This window comes from Equus quagga, unplaced genomic scaffold (genome assembly GCF_021613505.1).
Source record: "Equus quagga isolate Etosha38 unplaced genomic scaffold, UCLA_HA_Equagga_1.0 1100_RagTag, whole genome shotgun sequence".
NCBI classification, from domain to species: domain Eukaryota; kingdom Metazoa; phylum Chordata; class Mammalia; order Perissodactyla; family Equidae; genus Equus; species Equus quagga.
The window spans coordinates 86,512-109,580 of NW_025795545.1; the positions used below are offsets into that span (position 1 = coordinate 86,512).

Consider the following 23,069-nt stretch of genomic DNA (forward strand, 5'->3'; position numbering starts at 1 on the left):
CTAGCTCGCTGATCCATTCTTCTGTTTCCTCTACGCTGCTATCGAGTCCCTCTAGTGAATTTCTCATTTCAAGTATTGTATTCTTCATTTCTGATTGGTTCTTTTTTATATCTTCCAATTCTTTGCTGATGTGCTCACTGTGTTCATCCATTCTTCTCTGCATATCTGTGAGCATGCTCATTATATTGTGTTTGAATTCCTTATCAAGGAGGTAGCTAGTTTTTGTTTCACTTAGTTCTTTTTCAGGTGTTTTGTAGTGTTCCCTTGCTTGGAAAGTATTCCTTTGCCTCCCCATTATGCCTCTTTCTCTGTGCTATTTTCTTCGTACTAGGTGAGTCGGCTATGTCTCCTGATCTTGGAGAAGTGGCCTTATGTAAGAGATGCCTTATGAGGCCCAACAGTGTGCTTCCCTCTCATCACCAGACCATAAGAACCAGGAGTGACCCCTTTGTTGGCTACTTGTGGTCTTCTGCTGTGGCAGGTTTTCTCCCACTGCAGGTACACAGGGAGTCTGATCTTTCCTTCCCTGGCCAGCTGTTTGTAAATCCGGTTTGGACGGGCCTCAGCACTGTTGACTACAAAGTCTATTAGCACACTCTTATTGCAAGTGTCCTCTTAATTGGGTTGGTACCCAGTGTAGCTGGTTGCTAGGCTCAGGGGCGTACAGTTGTGATAGGCCTGAGGCCAACAAAGCTAATGTCAGTTCTTTTAGGAGTGCATCTGAGTGGGGCTAGCCCTTGGCATGGAGGCACTCAGTTGTTTCAGGCTTTGGAAGGTGGGGCTGCTCGTTTTTATGGCCATTTGTGAAGCACAAGTCTTCTGTGGCTGATAAGCCTCACCCCCTCTGGACCACATACACTGTCAACACAGTCCTGGTCTGTGCACTCTTCTCAACCCCCTGGAGCGTACCCCGCCACCACACTGCAGAGGCCCCCACCTCTGCCCCAATGCCCCCCACAGTTCACCTGGTCCTCACACAGGCCCTGCCCCACAGAGGCAGACACTCTTGCCTGCCTGTAGAGGATCAAGGCACTCAGTCAATGCAGGCTGAAAAGTAGCCTGAGGGCTTGCTGTTAGGTGGGGCCAGTCCCTAGGGTGCGTTGCCTGCCCTGGCTGAACTGGATTAAATCTGTGCTCTAGTTGGTGTGGCAGACCCCTGGGCTAACAGCCCAAGGGACGCACCTCAATGGCTCCTACCAGTGTCCTTATCAGCAAGCCTGGACTAGCTCAGAACAATGGCCCCCACCAATGTCTCAGTCTCAGGAGAGGATCCTCCTCTCACCAAGATGCCCCCAGAGCCCACCAGGTGAGTCTTGTTTCACCAAAGGACAGTCAGCCTTCTCTCTGGTGATTTTAGGTTGCTGCAATGAGTGAGTTTGTGTGTGGGCCCTTTAAGACCTGGATCATTTTGGCTTTCAGCCAATAGCTTTTCTGGGGTGTCCTCACTGCAGTTAATAGCCAGCAAAGCCAGACAGTAAGACCCCCCTCTCAGTTGGGTTGAGTCTGAAGGATGATTATAGCAGTATTGCCCCCGCTGTGGACCTCACTCCTCCAGGGAGGGCTGTGTACCTTAGGTTGTCTCCCGCCTGGCCAGCTGAGAAGCTCCGCTGCTCTCAAAGGTGGCTTTTTTCCTCTCTGGCCGGAGTTACTGCCTCTTCTGCTTTTGTCAGGACTGTCCCTTGTCGTGGGGGTTCTTTTTATCCAGTTTTCAGTTTTCAATCCAGGGTGATTCTTCCCAAAATTGTTGTAACCTGATTGTGATCATGGGAGGAGGTGAGTTCAACGTCTGCTCACAGTGCCATCTTGACGAGAACTACACTCATTCTTGATAGGCCATTTCCTTTATGTTGAAACAAATTCTGAGGAAACAGTAAGGAATAAGGTCTGAACAGAAGTAAAACTAGAAAATGAAAAAGAAGCCTAAGGTCAGAGAGATGGGAATCAGGTTTTGAAGTTTGCTGTACTGCAGAATAAACTGACTGAACAATGGGTAGAATATTTCTCCTGTGCCACTTCACATCTGAGTGGCCCACCCCTTCCTCCAGGCCCTGCAGTAGCAACCTGCAAATAAAAATTTTGACAGATTTAACTCTCAGACCAGGTGAATGTTTATAGGCCTTCCTCTTACAAATAGTATGATAAGAATTTGTGTTAAGTAAAATTTAGAAAACTTTCCTCTAAAAGAAATAAGATTTTTTTGTAATTTGGGAAATCAATTAAAAAAAGATATACAATAGATAACAGATGGTTAAAAATATCTAGAAAGTATTTCATAACTGAAGTGAAGCTTGAGTTGCACACAGGCTGTGATTATGCAAGATATAACTTAGGGACTTTCTTGCTGGGGTGAACAATATGAGCAAGGAATTGGAATAGAATTGAGCATACCTCAAAATGATGCATAGGTGATGGTTGGGACTGGATAAGGAGAGTAAAGTGACTTATTTAGGAGAGAAGTGAGGAATTTGGTTGTCTCAGGGCATCCATAGTTGGAATAACTTTGAAAACCATGTTGGTCATTCTTTTCTGTGGGAAAAATAATGATTTGTTAATTAGAAGAACATATAAGTTAGTATTTTGAGAGAAAACTATATAGTGCTTCTGCTATAACAATTTTAACCTTATATTTATTTATTTATTTATTTATTTATTTAAATTGAGGAATATTAGCCCTGAGCTAACATCTGCCACCAATCCTCTTCTTTGTGCTAAAGAAGACTGGCTCTGAGCTAAAATCCATGTCCGTCTTCCTGTACTTTATATGTGGGACGCCTGCCACAGTGTGGTTTGTCAAGCGGTGTGTAGGTCTGCACCCAGGATCTGAACAACAAATCACAAGTGGCTGCCTCATATTTTTTATAAAGAAATTTTTATTTTTTCCACAAAATTTCATTTTACTTATTTCCCATAAACAGTGTTGATGTACTGAGTACTGCAATGACTGTGGAGCTTGAATGATGTATGAGTATAACATAATTATAAAGATTGTGAAGTGGTCTGACTTCCGATGTTGGGAGCAGAACCCTAATATAAACAATAGGATAGTTATACTTGGCCCCCTGAAACTTAAGGAGTACTGTAAGACATGAAATCTTGTGGTGCAGCTCTGCTCTCCAGAAGCCAAAACAAAGACCTTTAAAATGAAAATGAGGCCTAGGATTTGACTGTGAGTATGGCACAGCTGGACTTGAGACTGAAAGGACGGGTTCTACAATCTCTTATGTTAACAACAAGGCCTGAAAAAACATGGGACTCAGCAATCTAAGACAGTGACATTTGGGGTGAACATGAGAATTTTGATGGCCCAAATTCCCTGAAACCTCTAGACAAACAAAATCAGCTCCCTCCTCGTTTCCAGAGGAGAACAGATTCTCATTGCCTGAAGATCATATAATAACCTCACCTGAGCTATTTTCCTGCAAAATTATGCTTATTTTCTTAAGGTCTGGTGGGCTCAAGAAACGTTCATGAGACTCTTGCCAAATTGTCTTCCTTCCTCTGTCACTAGTTGTGGCCTTATGAGCAGTTGGCTGAGAAGGAAATATGATTGTATCTGTTTATATTTAGTTTTACATGAAAATTTGGTGCGAATGGAAATGGGATGTGGTAGCATTACATCCCCAAATATAAATGTCCCTAAAAAGACATGGATTAAGGAAAATCTTCTCAGTTAGCTAAACCTCAACCAGTGCAGTTAGTTGTTGCCTTGGTATAGACCAAGAGATAACTAGAGGCATAGCTCTATTCCAGTTCATGGTAATTGCTGATATTTTCACTGGAGGCCTAGGGATTTAGAAAGCATAGGATGAAAGGTGTGAAAAAGAGACATATGAACAGACTTCATGGACAAAATATGAAAATATCTGAGTCCTATAAATGCTCACTATATGATGTACACTGCAGAGGAAATTATCAATGATGGTAGACCAGATTATATGTTTTGGAGCTCTCAGTCAACCTTTTTTCCCAGCCACCCAAGTTCTTACTCATTGATCTAAATATAAAGTAGCTATGGTGGTAGAGATGAAGGTTATTGCAAGGTCTGAACAATATGTACTTTCCTTCACAAAGGTTCATCTGGCCTCTGCTGTTACTAAGTGCGAAAAATTTATAGTTACAATGACTGTGTAAGTTACTTCTCTTCCAAAAACAATGGATGATACCACATTTTCCTCAAGGCATTCTTCATCTCCAAGTTTCTCAACATGTAGATGAGGGGGTTGAATATTGGGGCAATGATGGTGTGGAAAAGAGCGAACATCATGCCCTCTGGAAAAATTGTGGCTGATCAATGTAAATGAGGAAAACAGGCACAAAGAACAGAACCTCAACTATGATGTGGGAACTACAAGTGGAAAGGGCTTTGGTGTGGCTCTCTGCAGGGTAAGCCTTGATGATGTATAATATCAGAAAATAAGACACCATCAAAATCATGAAAGTCATCAAAGCAATGAGACCTGAATTAACAATTACCAAGAGACCAATTCTGTAGATATTGGTGCAAGCTATTTTCTACAAAGGAGACATATCACAGAAATAGTGATCTATCTCATTGGGCCCACAGAATGGTAAGAAGATGGTGAGAAGAAACTAACTGGCAGAGTGTATAAATCCCTCAGGACAACAGGCTACGATGATTCCATTACACCTTCGTCTGCTCACGATGGTGTAGTGCAGGGGCTTGCAGATGGCTACATAATTGTCATAAGCCAGCCCTGAGAGGATAAAGATCTCAATGCCCCCCAAAAAGTGAAGGATAAAGAGCTGTATAATGCAGTTATTATAGGAATAGTCTTCCTTTCTGCCAGTAAATCAGTCATTAATTTGAGGGTCACTGTGATGTGTAGCAAAGGTTGGAGAGTGAGAGGCAATTAAGGGAGAAATATATAGGGTAGTCAGTTAGCTGACTGTATGTCATAGAAAAAATGATGAGCAAATTTCCCATCCAAATAACAATGTGGGAAAATAAAAATAATATAAAGCAGAGGATCTCAATGTTCTTGTTTTGAGATAGTCCCAATAGAATAAACACAGTGATATTACGCCTATTTTCTGTGGTCCAGTGCAGTAAAAATGCCTACCTGTCCCCTGAAAAGACATAATGCATAAGTCAATATCAGAAATGCTCATGCAGAAAATTGGCAATAACTAACTTCATTAAACTATGTTTAAGGGACACCATCACAGTGTTTCAGAAAATAAAAATCTGATATTTAATAATTTTTTTCTGGTTACTCTCATGATGATTTTCTTAGGTCAATCTTTCAGGACACTATGTTCAATCTTGACATTAATAAAATACATTCAATCAAGTATTTATAAATGTATAGGGGCCAGCATGGTGGCTTAGTGGTTAGGTTCACATACTCCACTTCGGTGGCTGGGGGTTCACAGAGTGGGATCCCAGGCATGGACCTAGCATCGCTCCTCAAGCCATGATGTGGTGGCATCCCACATAAGACAGAAGAAGATTGGCACAGATGTTAGCTCAGGGACATATTCCTCAAATACACACAAAATCTCTAAAAATTACTATAAGTTGCTAAATATTTTCCTATTCTAAAGGACTATACAACTAAGTCCTTGGAAAGAACATTACTCTGGATCCTTAAAAATTCAAATTTGTTAAAGATGCAATTATGAGTCATACAAAGTTTTGTTTAATAATATACAAGCAAATGTAAAGCTTAACAGTGGTCACTATTGCAATATATGCTCCTCATAATAATTTTAAAATGAGGTAGAAAATAAAATAAAATATTTCTGTGATGATACATATATATTTGCAAAGTGGAAAATAGAAACTCTGCAAGAGGTCTCTGCAATTGGTTTGAACAATCTTTTGAAAGCTTCTTTATCTTTTTCTTAGTTATTTGTGGCAGTAAAATGCTGATATTTTATATTAGGAGTATATTGATTTCTATAGGCACATCAATAAAAATCGTGTATATAAATGAACCAGAAAATAAAGCATTAGTTAAAACTAAATAAGAGAGGGAGAAGGCAGTTTTATCTTCATGGTTTTGCTCTTGACTCAGTATGTTATATTTTGCAAATTAATTTCTTCTCAGTGGTTTGAATGAGAGAATGAGTTTATATTCTCTATTTGTCCAATTTGTGCCTTTTGCCCAAACCCATAAAGAATCTTGATACTGCATAATTCTTAGAAAAGTTTACAGTAAAAATTTATGTAAAGATAAACATTTGGCACCCAGTTTTACTATTAATTATCAGAGTGTGAATTTGGCTAATTTCTTTGAATTTAAGGTATCTCATGTGAAAAACGAGGAAACCTTTTTCTGCACTTTGTCACAAAACAGTTGTGAACCTCAAATCAATAAATGGTCATTGCTTCATTAACATAGAAATATTAATTGCTAATTTTATTTTCTCAATGTTAGTGTTACAAATCAGTAATCTAAAGCTGACAATAATAAAGTCCAGTAAATATGACTCCATTATAGAAAATGATATTTTAAAGTGATAAAATTATTTTGAACAAGTAGAAAACGTTGAGATACTAATCAAATTGCCTAGTTTTATATAGAATAATTGTAATTAAAAGTATATAGAAATATATAGAATGAATAACGGTAGTTTGAATCTCTTTCTCATTTAGCAATTACATTAAATCGAGAGAATTTGATATACAAAAATACAGACAATTCAGCTTAGGTTGATCATAGCTTCTGCTAACTTAATTTGAACCTCATCGCTATTGAAAAAATTACATAGAACTGATAACCACATGGACTAATTGTGTTTACTACAAATTTTGACTTCAAAATGCATCATTAACATTTGAAACTTTTCTTTCAATTTTGTAATGTATCTTCTCCTCTAATCTTGTAGCTACATTTTCTTGTCAATTAATTTTCAAATGCTCTCCCCATAGCTCTCTTTTACAGATCAAGTTAATTGTGTCACCTTCCAAACAAAAAATTCCTTTGTCATGGAGCTTTAAAACAAATGAACTTATTTCTATGTTGCAATTTTAAGATTTAGAAATAGCTTATAGAGAAGTCTTTGAAAAGTAATACTTTATTTTTCCAATTATATAATGAAAAGATTTCCTTACCTGTAAATAAATAAAGATTATTTTTAAAATAATATTTAAAATACTGGTTTCATCAACTCTTAATGTAGTCACTTATTCATTTGAATGGACATAAACAATAACATTATTTTAATCATATGCATGGAGATAAAAGAAAAAGACAAGTTTTTTACCCTCCCCAAAGCTGAACAAGAAAATTTTGATTTATACACAAAATTAAGCCTCCAAAGAAACTAAGGCCGTTAGAATATTCAAGCAAAGCCAATCATTCTGTCTTCATTTGTTACAAAATTAATTTCCCTGCTAATTAAATGTTCTCTCAACTTCTAACCAAATAACTTTGCCAAATACATATTTGAATCTTCAATTTCTCCACTCTTCAAGGCCATAGATGACGTTTTATTTTCCTTCTTGGTAATCTCTTTCCATTTCCACTTCCCCATACACTTGCAGTTTCCCACATATAAACCACCACCTATATTTCTGCTTTCTCAATTTTAGAGTGGGAGAAGAGCTCTAGTCTCTAATCTTGATTCAGTCATCAATTTTAAGTGTAAACTCCTAAGTTCATTTCCTTCTGACTTTTCCTTATCTAAAATGTAGAAACATCATTTCTCTCCTAAATAAATTGGAAAGTTTGAGTTTCAAATTTAAAAATAGATGAATAAGATCTTTGAAAAAAAATAAAACATTATGCAACTGAATGCAGTTTCAGTTCAGTCTGATGCAGATACAAGAGTAATAATATCTTAGATACGTTAAAAATTAGTTGAGGCTTTCCTGATAAAGTATACATAGAACACTTAACTAGTGTTTAGCAAACCAGAACTTGAAATCAGTGTTTTCTAAGTCTAGAGCCTGAGTTAACACATAAAAGATGTAGAGTCAAAGCAACATAATAAATGTAGTGTTAAAAACCCTACTTTATCACAGTTAACTAATTATATTATGCAAAACTCAAAACCTTCAAAGTTATTGTTCTTGAATCAGAATATTTCGATATACATATACCAAAGGAGATAATAAATTAAGCCAAACTCTCTCTATATATGAAAATATAGATGATAAACAAAAAGTACAAGCTCAATCAGTCCCTCCCTCCTACATATGTAGGTCATTTATAAAGGGTAAGAAAGCTATATATGTGAGAAAATCCACTAAATCTCTTCATTCTCTCAAACATGAACAATGCTATCACAGCCACAAAGAGTGCCTATGCAAGAACAATGGATAGGAAAAAAAGAGATTAATTGATTCTCCAGAATAGCTCTTCACTCAATTTAGGAATTTGTATTCATGGTTCTAGGGTCCCCATCTGTAAAATGATGAATCAAGTTTTAGTGATTTATAAAATACATTTCAGTTAAGATTTTGCATAACTTTTGGGTTTTCTACCATTGTTAAAGTTAAAGTTTGGGAAACCTTAAACATGATGAATTGAAATTGCTTGGGTTGATACTGTGGCTTTGCTATGAATAAGCATATGACATCAGTATGTTGCTTAATCACATTGGCGATCAATAGATCTAATCATTCTTTTATTAGTTTCCAATTTTAGCATTCCCGTGTACCTAACATTCTTCTAAACACTTTATAGGTATAATCTTGTTTAATCCTCGCAATAACTCTATTAAATACTATTAATATTTACTTACTAATTAATTTACTTACTAATTAATATTATTAATTATTTAATTCCTCTCTGACTCAGTTTCCTCTTCTGGGTTCATTATAAACCTAATAAGTAATATAGAATCAAAATCTAAAAAAACATGTATTCACTTAGCCATATACTTAGCAAAATGTTATACACTTAGCACAATTCCTGATACACAGTATACTCAGTAATTATTTCACAATATCATTTCTTAAAACAGAGGGTTTCACTGACTCTGACATTTCAATTTTAATCTATGCCAAAGTAAACTGCATGCATGCTTAATTGCATGGTCCTAAGTTTCTTGAGGACAGAGAGACTCTTACATTCTGCCTTGAAATATTAAGAAGTGCTAGCACAAATTTAATTTTGAGTCTTAGCCACATCTCCCTGATCTGTATGATATTTGGTATGTACTGATTTTTTCTCAGATCATCATATCATTGATAGATAAGTATGTCGCTGATGAATACATCTATAAACAAAGATTGAGCTGACTTCCAATGTGTTTTGTGAGCAGAATAAATAACAAGTACATATTGATGATTTACTGTGGATCATATGCTAAGGGTTCTCATTTAATCTTCAAAAGGACTCAGTGAGATGGGCACTATGAGTGTCCTTTCTTACACAGGAGAAAACTCTGTCAACAGATAAGATATAACACATAAGACATATGATTTGCCCAAAGTTGCTAGGCAAGGAAGTGATTACCAAAAGTCAGTAGGATGGCTAATTCCAAAGGAATGGAAGGAGTAAAGAGAGGAAGTGACCTATCATTGACATTGGAGATGATGATGACAGTGTTTTATGTCTTGATTCATGTGGACATTAAAGGGATTTTTCCAATGTAGCCTTCTCTCTGTTTTGCAAACTTCTTTTTCTATCCTGTTTCAAAATTTAAATATGTGAAAAACATGTAAGATAACCCTAAAAACCACATCAGATACATCAAAACTGCCTAGAACAGAGTGAAGTTTGATTGGCCTCCAAAGAATTAATTTGAAAGGAAGTCTAAGTACTTTATTTTTATATAATCCATTTCCTACATTCCTAAGGAAACCTGGTTTTTCTTTTAGCTTTATTGAGGAATAATTAACAAATGTAATTATAGTAATTTAAGTGCACAATGTGATGATTTTATATACATATACATTACAACATTTTAGAAAAATTACCAAGACTAATATAATTAACGCATCTACCACTCACGTATTTAACTCGTTTTGTGTGGTGAGAATGCTTAAGATCCACTCTCAGTAACTTTCAAGTATACAAAACTGTATCATTAACTATAGTCATCATGCTGTACATTAGATCCTCAGAAGTTTATTCTTCTTATAACTGAACATTTGTACCATATTCCTATTCTTTTTTTTTTTTTGTTTTTAGGAAGACAAACCCTGAGCTACCCGCTGCCAATCCTCCTCTTTTTGCTGAGGAATACTGGCCCTGAGCTAATATCCGTGCCCATCTTCCTCTACTTTATAAGTGGGACGCCTACCACAGCATGGCATGCCAAGCAGTGCCACGTCCACACCTGGGATCCGAACCGGTGAACCCCGGGCCGCCGAAGTGGAATGTGCGAACTTAACCACTGCTCCACTGGACCGGCCTCATCCTATTCTTAGCATAGAACTTTCATGATATTCTCTCTGTGCTTCCCCTTCTCTGTTCTTGCAGACATCCTTGGGGCTCTGTTATATGAGTTACAATTTGGATAAGTTACTAATAAAGAAATGAATATTGTGCTGGATTAGACCACTTCCCTATAACAAGTATTAAACAGCAATGTGGCAGTTTACAGGTCTTGAAAGAAAAAGATTGAGAATGATAAACATTATTCTTAGTTCTATTGTCTTTCACTCTTGCAGGAAAGTGAAAGACACCTTCACATTTGCTTGGCTTACTGCCCACATGTTCTTTGCGATCAAGTTTTTAAGCAAAAATCTTACTGAAAGGAATATTATAACAACGTAAGTGTTAGCAACTTGTCTGAATTGTAATTTATATAATTCTTCTCTAATTTAAATCCATTACAATTTGTCTGTCATATAATTTTCTCTCATTTCCCTTCCCATTGATTTTGCATTATTATTGAAATTATTTTTTCAAATTCTATTGCATTTTATGTTTTCAAATAATTTTCATGTTTTTCAAATAACTCTATCTTTAATATTAAACTGTTATCCACCTTCTTATGATTGTCTGTTCTTTTTCATAGAAATCCACAAAAATATTTTCTTATCTTTTTTCTGGCTCCCTTGGGAAATCTTTCTTAGAAATCAACTCTTCACAACATTTAATAATACTGTTTTATCCATGTACAAGGGTAGAATGTTTTTTAATATCAACAACTGTTGTATTTTTCTGTTTATATTTTTCTCTCATCTTAAGAGGAATTAAAATATATACAAAAAGAATTATGGTAAAAGAAAATTTATTTTTAAAGAATTTCACTTGGGCATATTGCTTGTCCACGAGGATGGAGATTGAATTCATTTCTAATGTCTATGTATCAGGACAAGCTGGTATGTGCAGTTTCTTCCCAAATGCAGTCTTGTAGTCACTTAGATAATTGAACTTTACTGGAAAGGGATAAGATCTATTAAATTTCTCAACCTGTCTTTCCACATTCTGAGTATATGTGATGTAATAAACACTATAGTAGAAAAATAAGTTGTCATCATTCCCTTTGTGCCTGCCTAGGACACTTTAAGAGAGATGAGGAGAGGATGCTGTAACTCCCCGAGAATGGATCTGATCACCCCTTTCCCTTCACTCTTTAAACTGAATGATTTCTGTGAACTTTTCCATTACATAATTTATTTCACAGTGCCATCATATCAAGATTTATTTGAACATCTTGTGAGGAAATAAAGCCCAATAATAAAAAAATATTATTTTTTTAAATTTCCAAATCACACTTTCAATATACTTCATTTCCACAGAATGCCAAAAAGTTGCCTAGTCTCCAAGTATAAATTTCATATGCAAATGATTAAAATTCAAGTTCAGCCTCAGAATTGCCTACTCTATTTGACATTATCATCGTTACATTAGTCTAAAATATTTTTGATGCATGTATGCTCCTACCCAATCTCAAAGCCACTAGTGAAATTGTCACTTTACTTATAATTCTTCAGCTCATCATCTCTGATTTTTATAAAGTGAACAACAGTGATCTGAAAGCTAATAGGGCTCTCTGATTCCGAGTCCACTTTTACTCCTTAATAATTGAATAGGAAAAAATTCAATTGTGTATCTCATCTGAAAAGATCTTTTCACACCAAACTTTTCTCATGGCCTGTTTTGTCTCTGTATTTCTCAACGTAAAGAATGAGGGAGTGAACAAAAAGAGCCATGATGGTGTAAACTACAGCAAATATTTTGGCCTCAGGGTAAGTGGTAGGGAGTCTGAGGTAGGCAAAATTGAAATCCCTCAAAATAAAACAACCACAGAGGTATGAGATCCAGAGGTAGAGAGGGCTTTGTGCCTTCTCTCTGCTCAGTGATTTCTTAAGGTGAATAATATAGTGTAAGACTCAAATAAGAGAACAAAGGTTTCCAAGGTGACCATTCCTGAAATGGCAAACACAAGGACATCGGTGGTGTAGGCATCATTAAACATGACTTTCAGCAAAGGGAAAATTTCAGAATAGTAGTGATCAATTTTGCTGGGGCCACAGAAGGGCAAATGGATCATCATTGAAAACCGAGAAAAGGAATAGACAGCCCCAGCAGCCCTAGTAGCTGAGACTAGAAGATTGCATCTTTTGCTATTCATGATAAGCATGTAACGGAAAGGTTTGCAGATGCCACATAGGGATCAACTGCCATGACTGTAAGGATGAAGACCTCCATGATGCCAAAGAAGTGTGTGGAAAAACCTGAAACATGCCATTATAATTGGAGATGTTTTTTCTTCCCAGTAACAGGTCACTGATCAGTTGGGTGTCAGACAGAAGGTATAGCAGATGTCCATAGAGGACAAGGGGCTGAGGAAATAGTACACTGGTTTGTGAAAAAAAGGGCACTGTGTCGAATAGGGATAAGGATTACAAGGTTTCCCACCAGATGACAAGATAACGAAACAAGAAGAGTATAAAGTAAAATATTTGTATGTTCTGGTCAGAGGGAAGGCCTATAAGAATGAATACTGATATTTTCTTGATTTCCTATATGGTGAGTTTATTGTTGTTATGCACAAATAGTTTACTATCTGAAAGAAAAAAAATGTATTTGGATGAAAACATTTGCAGTGAAATTACAATCATATAAAAACTATCAACAAATCATGGAAACTAATTCATCAATTGTTAATATTGGTTATATTTCTTCTTTGGAATTATTGCTAATTTATCTCCCTTACAGTTTTCATTTTTACTCAAGTGCTCTGTTATATTGATGAAATGAAATGTGTATTTTATTCAGTGTTCTCCAGTTTTAAATTTTAATGATTAACATATTACTATTTCCTAATTGAGAAAATTCTATTACTATTAATCATAACATTTAGAGGAAAATAATCACTTATTTACTTATTTCTGGGTATGTGATATATGGCTATTTTAAATTTGTATTTTTTATTCATAGTGAAGTTTTCATTTTAGGTCATGTTTCTTTCTCAAACAGAAAGGGAAATACCTCCTTGTTTTCTCTGTGTGCACACGAGCAAGGAATACCAATAAACTTATGATGTATTTGCCTGACTTTTGAACTTCTTGAGTGCATGATTAATTTGCAAACTGGGTAAATTCCTTTGCCACAAGGGAAAGAAACAACCTTATCTACCTGAGAACTAATCTTATTGTGAAAGCCAAATGACTAGAATATATAACTGCATGAGGGATAAGGTTTTGATTTGGGTATACCATATCTTTAATATGTAAGACTTGTTAATCTCCATTTTTAACAAAAAGACAACAGTCTCATTCTCAGATTATCCACAGATAATGGTACCTAAATAAAATATATTAATTTTGTCTAATTAAAAATCTATTGTCACAGAGTTAAAAGTCATATCTGTCATATAAAATATGTAACTTCCATTTAAACAAATTTGTATAAAAGTGAGTTGATTTAAAGAGAATTATTAAATAAGGAGGATAGTTATTAGAAAGACTTAAATAATAGAAGAGAATTTGATCAAAATTAACTGAGTCAATTTCCCAAATCAGAGAACTAACAAATGGTAGCTCATAGAAACTGGGTCTGATTTTTATCCAGTCCAGCGCTGCCTCCTTTAGATGAAAGCAGAGGAGACAAGTAATCAGGGGGACAGCAGTGGTTGGAATTATTTGAATCTATATTTCATATTACTTACAGAACAAAAAATGATATTGCCAAATCACTGTGAAAATCTACCTTCACATTTATAAACACGAAGGTTTAGATAAGCACTTCTATGATTTCAAATTATTTTGGAGCATTTTTGCCTCCAATTTGACCATAATAGTTTTTACCATCCCAGCCAGTACAGTTGAGGAATTATTTACTGTTAATTAATTAAATATTCTTAAGAAAATTAAAGGTTAACTACTAATTAGATGTTGCGACAGGTACTGACAATAATGTAATCAATCTCATGAGTAAACTGAAGAGGTGGAATTATAGTAAAGGAAGAAATTGACCTTACATTGACTAATGGAAAACTTTCAAAACATTAAAGGCATATATAATGAATGTGTAAGCGTTTTTTTATAAAGGCGATATAGAAAGAATTAGAGAAGCTGAGTAGTGTAAAATAAAGCGGAGAACAAACTACATTGATTCAAACTCTGTCCATATAACAGTGAACATCCAACAAGACAGATCATCAGTCCGTAGATGTTTCCAACCTGCATACAATTGCCATTAGGTAGAAGAATAAATCCCTATGCCGGGCTAATTTTTAGGGTGCATTTTTAATATTTGGGTTTACATAGAAGCTGCCATCAAGTCAAAAATTTCTTTCTGGATTAGTAGGAGATAAAAATCTATCATCCAGCATAAGTTTAGACAGTTGCCAAACTTTACTCCAAATAATCGTTTTAAACATTTTACTTTCTGTAAAGTTTTAGTAAGAACTTTTAATAAAGAACAATGTGAACTGTTTTTACTTTCTCCAAAATCCTTCGGGAAAGACGTTTAATCTATCTAAACCTCTGAATCTACATATATAACACTCTGATATTGATATGTTATTAGAGAAAATAATGAGGGATACATGAGATAATGATGTGAAGTTCCTTAGAATGGTACCTGGTACATAACCACAAAACAGGTTTCCTTTCCATTCTATTAACTTACCTTGGTTGATTCTGGTAAACCTAATTTATTTAGGAGGATTATCATTTGACAGGTAGAAGTTTTCTATAGATTGGATGCTCAAAAGTCACTGGTAACTTGAACACTTCAAAACTTTAATGCTATTTTTATTTCCTGCTCCAATTCAGTTTGCAACATGTAATTATAAGTAAACATCACTAAAACATGCTACTCTTACTCAAATCTTTATACCACAGTTAAATTTATAGACTTACAGTAAGAATTAAAAAGAACAAATGACAAACAGTATGTAATTAGCCTAAAACAAAAACTATCAAAGTGAGTCCCACTGAGTTGACATCAGGTTAGTTTTCGGCTCGTCAGGGAAATATCTGCTTTGCATATTTTCCACCTTTGGTGCTCCATGTGCTAACTCTTCTCTGGAATATAAATCTGAGATGGAATGAAAGACTATAAACCAGTGATTCAAAATAAAGCCAGATGAAATCTCTGAAGTTATCTTCAGGATTGCTTTTCTGGAAGAAATCCTATTGTTTTGCAAGGGGAATCAAGAGTTAGATATCTATCTTGAATTCACAGAAAAGCATGTATTCATTCCACAGGGATGTTGTCTGGTCTTTTGATTGTACGTACAATTTCTTTACCTGATATGACTCAAGAGTAAACAAGAAATATTTTTAAACAGCTGGTAAAGGCATGTGCATAAATGAATCCTAGGAGTCATCTCTTTTATGCCTATGCTTGGAGGAAATTTGCTTTGCAGGAGCCAAATATAAATTTGCCTACCTTTTTCCTTCACAACAGTGTTTTATAAGTTCATGTTGTTTTGCGTTATTGGTAGTTTACTCATATTTATTACTGAATAGGATTCCATTATGTGGATATACCAGTTCATTCGTATATTCATTCCCCAGTTGGTGGGCATTTGAATTGTTTCCAGTTGATGGTCATAATTATAACTGCTACTATAAACATTCAAGTACAAGTTTTGGTGTGGGCATATGTTTTCATCTCTCTTGGCCAGATACCTAAGAGTGAAATTGCTGGGTCATGTAGTAAGAGTATGTTAACTTTTTAAGAAACTGCCAAAATATTTTCAGAAGTGGTTATGCTGCATTTCCACCAGCAGAGTATGAGAGTTCCAGTTTCTCCACAACTTCGCCTCTTTCAATTTTGCCACAGAGTTGTTCATAATATTCTCTTTCGACTACTAATATCTGCAAGATCTATAGAAATAGTATCCCATTCATTTCTGGTTCAATACTTAAAACTTTCTTTTTCTTGTTTGCTTATCTTATGTTGGCTAGGACCTTCAGTACAATACTGAGTAGTATTTATTGGAACTGGTGACGATAAGCTTCACTTCTTGTTCCTGAATGCTAAGGAATAACTTCTAGTATGTCACCCTTCAACACAATGTTTGATGTAAAATTTTATAGGTAATATTTTTTGGATTCCATTTGCAGTTAAATTATAACAAATCATCTATTAAGATGGCAAAGTATGTTTCTCCTTTAACAGTTTTGAGAATTTTAAAGCTAGAAATTTCCCACTAGGCATTACATACTTTTTTGATATATACTAGTTTTATTAATTTTATCTTTAAACATATTCTGATTTCTATTATGATTTCTTTCTTGGCTTAGTAGTTTTATAAAAAATTGTTTAAAAATTACCATATTATGTATGAGTAACAGTTACCTTTCTGTGCTTGATTTCTACTTTAATTGAATTGTCATTAGATCATCTGTCTGTGTGGTGCAGATTCTTTGACACTTGTTGAGCATTAATATGTGGCAAAAAACAAGACAAATTTTTTAGATAATCCACATGTACTCACCATCAATGCTACATATTATTTTGGATCATATCCTCTATGCCCTTCTATACCCATACAAATTTAGGATTTGTAAATGTTTCCATGTTGCAAATTCTACCAATATTAAATAATTTTAAGAATTGCTAATGACTTGCCTACTTTTTCACATGTTTGTTTGTGTGCGTGTGTGTGTATTTGTATGTGCACCACTGCTTCAAATGCTATCACGTTTGCCTGCTCTTTCTCATGCTTTAAGTTTATTTTTTTCATGCCTCATAGTTTACATGCATCTTTTGTAAAAGCATCTGATTGTATTTTAATTATTAATGATGATCTTTGTTTTCCCACTAGAGGATTTAGTCCATTGTGTTGATTGTGTTTAACTTATATATTTGAATTGACTTCTATGATTTTTTATTCTTGCTTTCTACTTTCCCCAATTTGTTTATTCCCTCCTTCTTTTCTTGCTTTTTAAATGGATTGATCTCCTTTCATTCCTTCAATACATTTAATCTGTTTATCTGTCATCTATAGATCTATCTATCTATCTCATCCATCTATCCACCTTTCTACCTGCTATCTTTTTCCTACTATTCTATCTATAAGAAATCATGTCTGCACATGAGCATTAACAAGTCTGAATTTGATCAACATTTACCCCGCTACTGAACACTATAAGGTTCTTGGAACATTCTTTTCTGATCATTCTTTTCGAATTTGCATGATGTTGTAAACCAGAATTTTTGTTCTTTTTTCTGTATTTTATCTCACAAATTAGACAAGATTTTTACTTTTAACACAATTTCTACATTTACATATAAAACTTCCATTTTCCTCATTCCCCATTTCTTCTGAAATGTCCTATCTTCATTCTTAGCCATCTTCTTGTGTTATGAAACATTCTATACAATTCTTTTAGTGAGAGCAGGTTTGTAGTAAACTCTCTGCTTTTTATTGTTGTTTTGTTGTACTGAAAACTCTTTGTTTTACTCTCGTTTTTCAAAAAACGTGAATGTCAGGGGTGACATTTTTTCTTTTAGTATTTTAATGTGGTAATTTATTTCTTCTGTCTTCTACTCTTACCAAAGCAAATTATTATTAATTAGTAGTCACGTATCTATGATTCTTTTTGAGAGCAACTCTTTTTCTTTCCCGTGATTATTTTCTAAGGTTTATTTTCTTCAATTCTGGAAAATTATACATTATTATTTCTTGAGGTATTCTTTCTCACTATTACCCAAATCCTGGAGTCTGATATTCATATGTCACTCTCTTTTACTTCATTTATAATCTCTTAATATATCTTTAATTGTTTCCATGTTCTTGTCTCTCTAATTCTGTGTTCTGCTAATTTGTTATTATATAATTTCCACTTGCTGTATCTTTCTTAAGATATAGCTATTCTGTTTTATCCATTGAATCTCTAATTAAAATATTCTTTTTTATTTCTTAAGTTATTTATTTTTTAACACCATGGACAATTTTGAGATTCATCTTCTTAAATCATGCTTTTAAAATTAATTTTTATTCTAATATAATAGATATATTCGTATTGTATTTTGTCTTCTAACTGCAATAAAGGTAATCATTGAATGACATACTCTGTAATAGTTGTTTCCAACATAATTTCCTCCTATGTCAGTAATTTTTGCTGTGTGATCATATACTTTTTCACAAAAATTTAATATTTTCTCCATCTTTTTCATTTTCTATTCAAGGATGCTTATTCCAATTATGAGAGAAATAGAAGCCTTTGGAAGACCTTATTTTCTATACTACCTTTGTGCATATATATGTGTACATGTGTTTGTGTTTGTGTGGCAATCCAGCCTTAGCATCTACTTATAGTATACCTTCTTTATCTGGAACCACTGTCCTTCTTTGTAGCCCACCAAAATATACTTTTTTCCTTTGGAGACATAAATAAAGAATTTTCTCAGTTTTGCTTATTGTGTCAATCAACTTCACAAGTTCCACTGAATATCCTATTTTTACAATTTCCCAGTTCTGATTACTGATATCTTAACCTTTCTAACGTAATACAACGCTGTATTCCTGGGATTTTTTCTCAGTTTCATTGTATATACTTTATCAGAGCTTTCTTCTTTTTATCTATTATTGACAAGTTGATTTGCATTAATCATTACATAACATGCCCATCATATGGATCGTAGAAGCACCAGAAGTTTTACATATTTCTAAACCATCTATTGAAGTCACACTAGTGTTTCTTTATTGATAATTATTTTTTACTTAATATACTTTATGTCAGGAATATGTTAGGGGAGAGTATAAACACAACTGTACGACCGCTATCTTAAAATTTTGTCTTAATTACAATATAAAGCATGTTAAGGAAATAATAGAACACATAATTCACCAAAAGATATGTTCCAAAATGTTCAAAACAGTGCTACTCATAATGGCCTTTAATGGGAAACCACAAAATGTTTAGCAGCAAGTGAATGGATAAATTATTTGTTACATATTAATGTAACCATGAGATACTGTAAATCACTGAAAACACTCAGAAAATGCATAAAGCATAAGGATTGAATCTCATAAACATAATAAAGAGAAGATAGACACTGAAGAGTACAATCTGTATCATTATTTTTCTACAAATATGACAATGTGTAAAACTAAGCAATTTAGAGATGAAGATATTAATTACCTTTGGGAGGTGTTAATTAGAAAGATAAATGAGGAGGACTTCAGGTATACTGTTAATTTCTAACTCAATATGGTTACTGATTGTAGAATATTGCTCAGTTTATGATAATTAATGAATTGTACATGCATGATTATGTGCAATTTTCTGTATTTTTAGTTGAGTAAAAGTTTAAAAATTGAAAGTAAGGTTTTTTCAGCTTTTCAGAATTTTAAGATGTGAAAAATACATGATCTGTTTTATATTTTTTCAATACAATTACAAATAGGTGATACAATTTTTATATTTATAATATCCTCTGGTTAATTCATATTATGTGAGCACAATTCTTAATGATAAGTCAGAGGGAGAAAAGTATGAGTAAAAATAATGTTCAATTTGTTCATGAGGTTTCAGTGTAGAAGCATACATCTCCAGAGGTTATATGCTTCCTCTTTGTTCCCTTAGCTCGCCAAGCAGTAAGGCCAGGAAGATGGTGACGATGAATCTTATTTATAGTCATGGTTTCATGGAACCATGGCATGAAATGCAGAAAATCCTCTGAAAAGTTACTTTTCTTCCAAGAGTTTATGATGACACAAAACTTTCCTCAAAGCATTCTTCATCTCCATGTTTCTCAGCATATAGATCAGAGGGTTTCACATGGAGGCAATGATGGTATAAAAAAGAGCCAATGCTTTATCTTTTGGGAAAGTTGTGGCTAGTCTAATGTGAATGAATAATGCTAGTGCAAAAAACAAGACTACAACTGCTACATGAGAACTGCAAGTAGAAAGAGCTTTGCTGCGAGTTTCCAAAGAATATGCCCTGATGTTGTACAATATAAAAAAATAAAACATCAAGACAACAAAGCTCACCAAAGCAATTAGACCAGAGTTAGCGATGACTAAGAGACGTATGATGTGTGTGTTAGAACAGGCCAATTTCAGCAAAGGATACACATCGCAGAAGTAGTGATCTATCTCATTGGGCTCACAGAATGGTAAGAAGATGGTGAGAAGAAACTGACTGGCAGAGTGTATAAATCCCCCAGTGAAACAGGCTGTGATGATGGCATTACACCTTTGTCTGCTCATGATGATGGTGTAGTGCAGGGGCTTGCAGATGGTTGCATGGCGGTCATAGGCCATCCTTGTGAGGACAAAGATCTCAATGCCTCCAAAGAAATGGGTGGTAAACAGCTGTGTCATGCAGTTACTATAAGAAATGGTCTTCTTTTTTGCCAATAAGTCAATATTAATTTGGGTGTCACAGTGGGCGTGTAGCAAAGGTCAGAGAGTGAGAGGTAATTAAGGAAGAAATACATGGGTTGGCCAATTAGTTGACTGCATGTGATAGAAATCATTATGAGCAAGTTTCCTATCCAAATAGCAATGTAGCAAAATAAAAATAATACAAAGCAGAGGATTTCAATATTCCTGTTTTTGGAAAGTCCTGAGAAAATAAATACATTGACATTACTGCTTTTTCCCATGGTCCAGTGTATATAGGATACATAAATAACCTGAAATGATATAATTCATGAGCTTATATTTAGAAATGTTTATTGAGAAGAGTGACCAAAAAATTATATTCAAGGAACTAACTTGGTTTGGTATGCCTCATTCAAGTCTCTCAGAGAACAGTAATCAGGTATTCAATTACAATGACTCTAATGACTCTCACTGTGAACATATACTAATGATTTCCATTAAATCTTGCAGCAAATTGTGATCAGTGTCCGCCTTAGTCAACATGAATGCTTTTGATCAATCCACAGTAGAGTCTTGGATGCTGCTGAGAAGACAACACTAATGGACTAGCAATGTGTTCCATCAGATATTTTTATAATCTCAAATTAAAAGAAATTAGGATCAATCCTTACCTGATGTATTCATAATGTCTACACTTTCATAGCATATATTTTCAGCCCTAACCTCATATCTGGCTTCTCAATAAATTCTTACTTAAATTTCCTCTTCAACTCTCCTCATTACTAAGTTCGTATTGTCACCCATACAATGAATAATCCCATTATAGTAGAGATAGAATTCTAAAACGAATACATTTATTTCCATAGTGGAATTTTAGGAATTTAAATTAGTTTAAAGACAAATTATTGAGAAATAGCTTCTGATGATTTCCAAAATCCGACTACGGTAATATTAGTCAATGCATAAGAAAGGCTGTTTATTTTAATTGGAATAAAATAATAATGCTGAATATACCATGGGCTTGACTTATTCAGTAAACATACCTGAAATATATTCCTTATTCCCCCTCAAGTGTATTAAGGCTTTTACATATTTTAAGTCTCTAAGTACATGAAAGCCGGGAATGCTCTCAGGCAAAACCAGTTCATCAAATGTCTGCATTTATTAAGAGCTTGCTAAAATTCTTATTTGAATCTCCAGTTGTCTTGGTTCAGAAGGCCACTGTTATGCTTAATCTTCTACCTGGCAATCCTCCTTGATTGAACTTCCTCACAGACATAGGACTATCATGATTAACTGCCACATCTTTTCACATTTTTAAAAAACTCTGAGTCCAAGCTAATCTTTCATTGTAGTTTTGAGGCCATCATTGATTATATGTCTTAATTCAGCCCCTAACATCAGATACGATCTTTGAAAATTAAGTAACTTCTTTCAAAAAGTTTTTTCTTCATTTGAAACCTAGGGAAATATATTTTTATCTATGTAATTCAGATTGGTTCTTAGACTCAATTTTGATCATAGATGAGAGAGGTTTTTTTTTCTGAAAAAGATTTGCCCTGAGCTAATATCCACGGTCAATCTTCTTCTTTTTGTATGTGAGCCGCTGCCACAGCACGGCCACTAACAGATAAGTGGTGTAAGTCTGTGCCTGGAAACTGAGCCTGGGCCACCAAAGCAGAATGTGCCAAACTTTAACACTAGGCCACTGCGACTGGCCAGAGAAAGACCTTTAAAAAAAACACTGTACATGGGACAGTATTATTGTATTAAAATTAATGCTCACAAAACAAATTAACTTCAAATTACTTTAGGTTTATAGATGTTAGGGAACTTGTACATAGTAACACAACGAGTGCTTAGCATACTAGGATTTATAAACTGAGTTTTCTGACTCTAGTGCCTGTGTTTATAGCCATTCCACTATACTTCCTCTCAAAATGGAAAAAGTGAAGAAACAAGATAAACTTAACATTAACTTTGGCTGTCCCAACTCTGAGGTTGGCATTCATTTCTGAACCTTATAGAAAAAACCAGGCTACCTTTCGAATAGATCATTGTTTCATCTTAGCCATTCAAATTTAAATGGAAATGTGTAAGTGGAAACATAGAGCTATAATTTAGGCTAAAGTCTCTGTGAAAAACCACAAACCGAGTCAGTTCAGGATTCTGAAGCCAACTCTAGAAAGTAACAAATGTACAGTTTTCATACTTCTATATATTTCTTATTCTCTCAATAAGAAGCAATATATTTCTTATTCTCTCAAGCATGAGTTGTGATATTGCATCCAGCTACTGACCAGGTAAGAAAAATAGGTAGGAGGAAAAATATGTGAGTGCATACCCTAAAATTACCACTTCTTATATTTGTGACCTTGTATACTTGTGGCTCAAAAGTCTCA

The 23,069-nt window shown here is 34.5% G+C and overlaps 1 protein-coding gene and 1 pseudogene across 1 annotated transcript; both read right to left on the reverse strand.

Moving 5' to 3' along the window:
* Nucleotides 1-3,175: 3,175 nt before the first annotated feature.
* On the reverse strand, nt 3,176-5,274 carry LOC124232718 (olfactory receptor 4P4-like; annotated as a pseudogene).
* A 14,748-nt stretch (nt 5,275-20,022) lies between these two features.
* On the reverse strand, nt 20,023-20,948 carry LOC124232721 (olfactory receptor 4P4-like). Its single transcript, XM_046649651.1, is given in 2 exon segments — nt 20,023-20,711; nt 20,714-20,948. Coding segments are annotated over 2 exon segments (924 nt in total).
* Between the last annotated feature and the right edge of the window lie 2,121 nt (nt 20,949-23,069).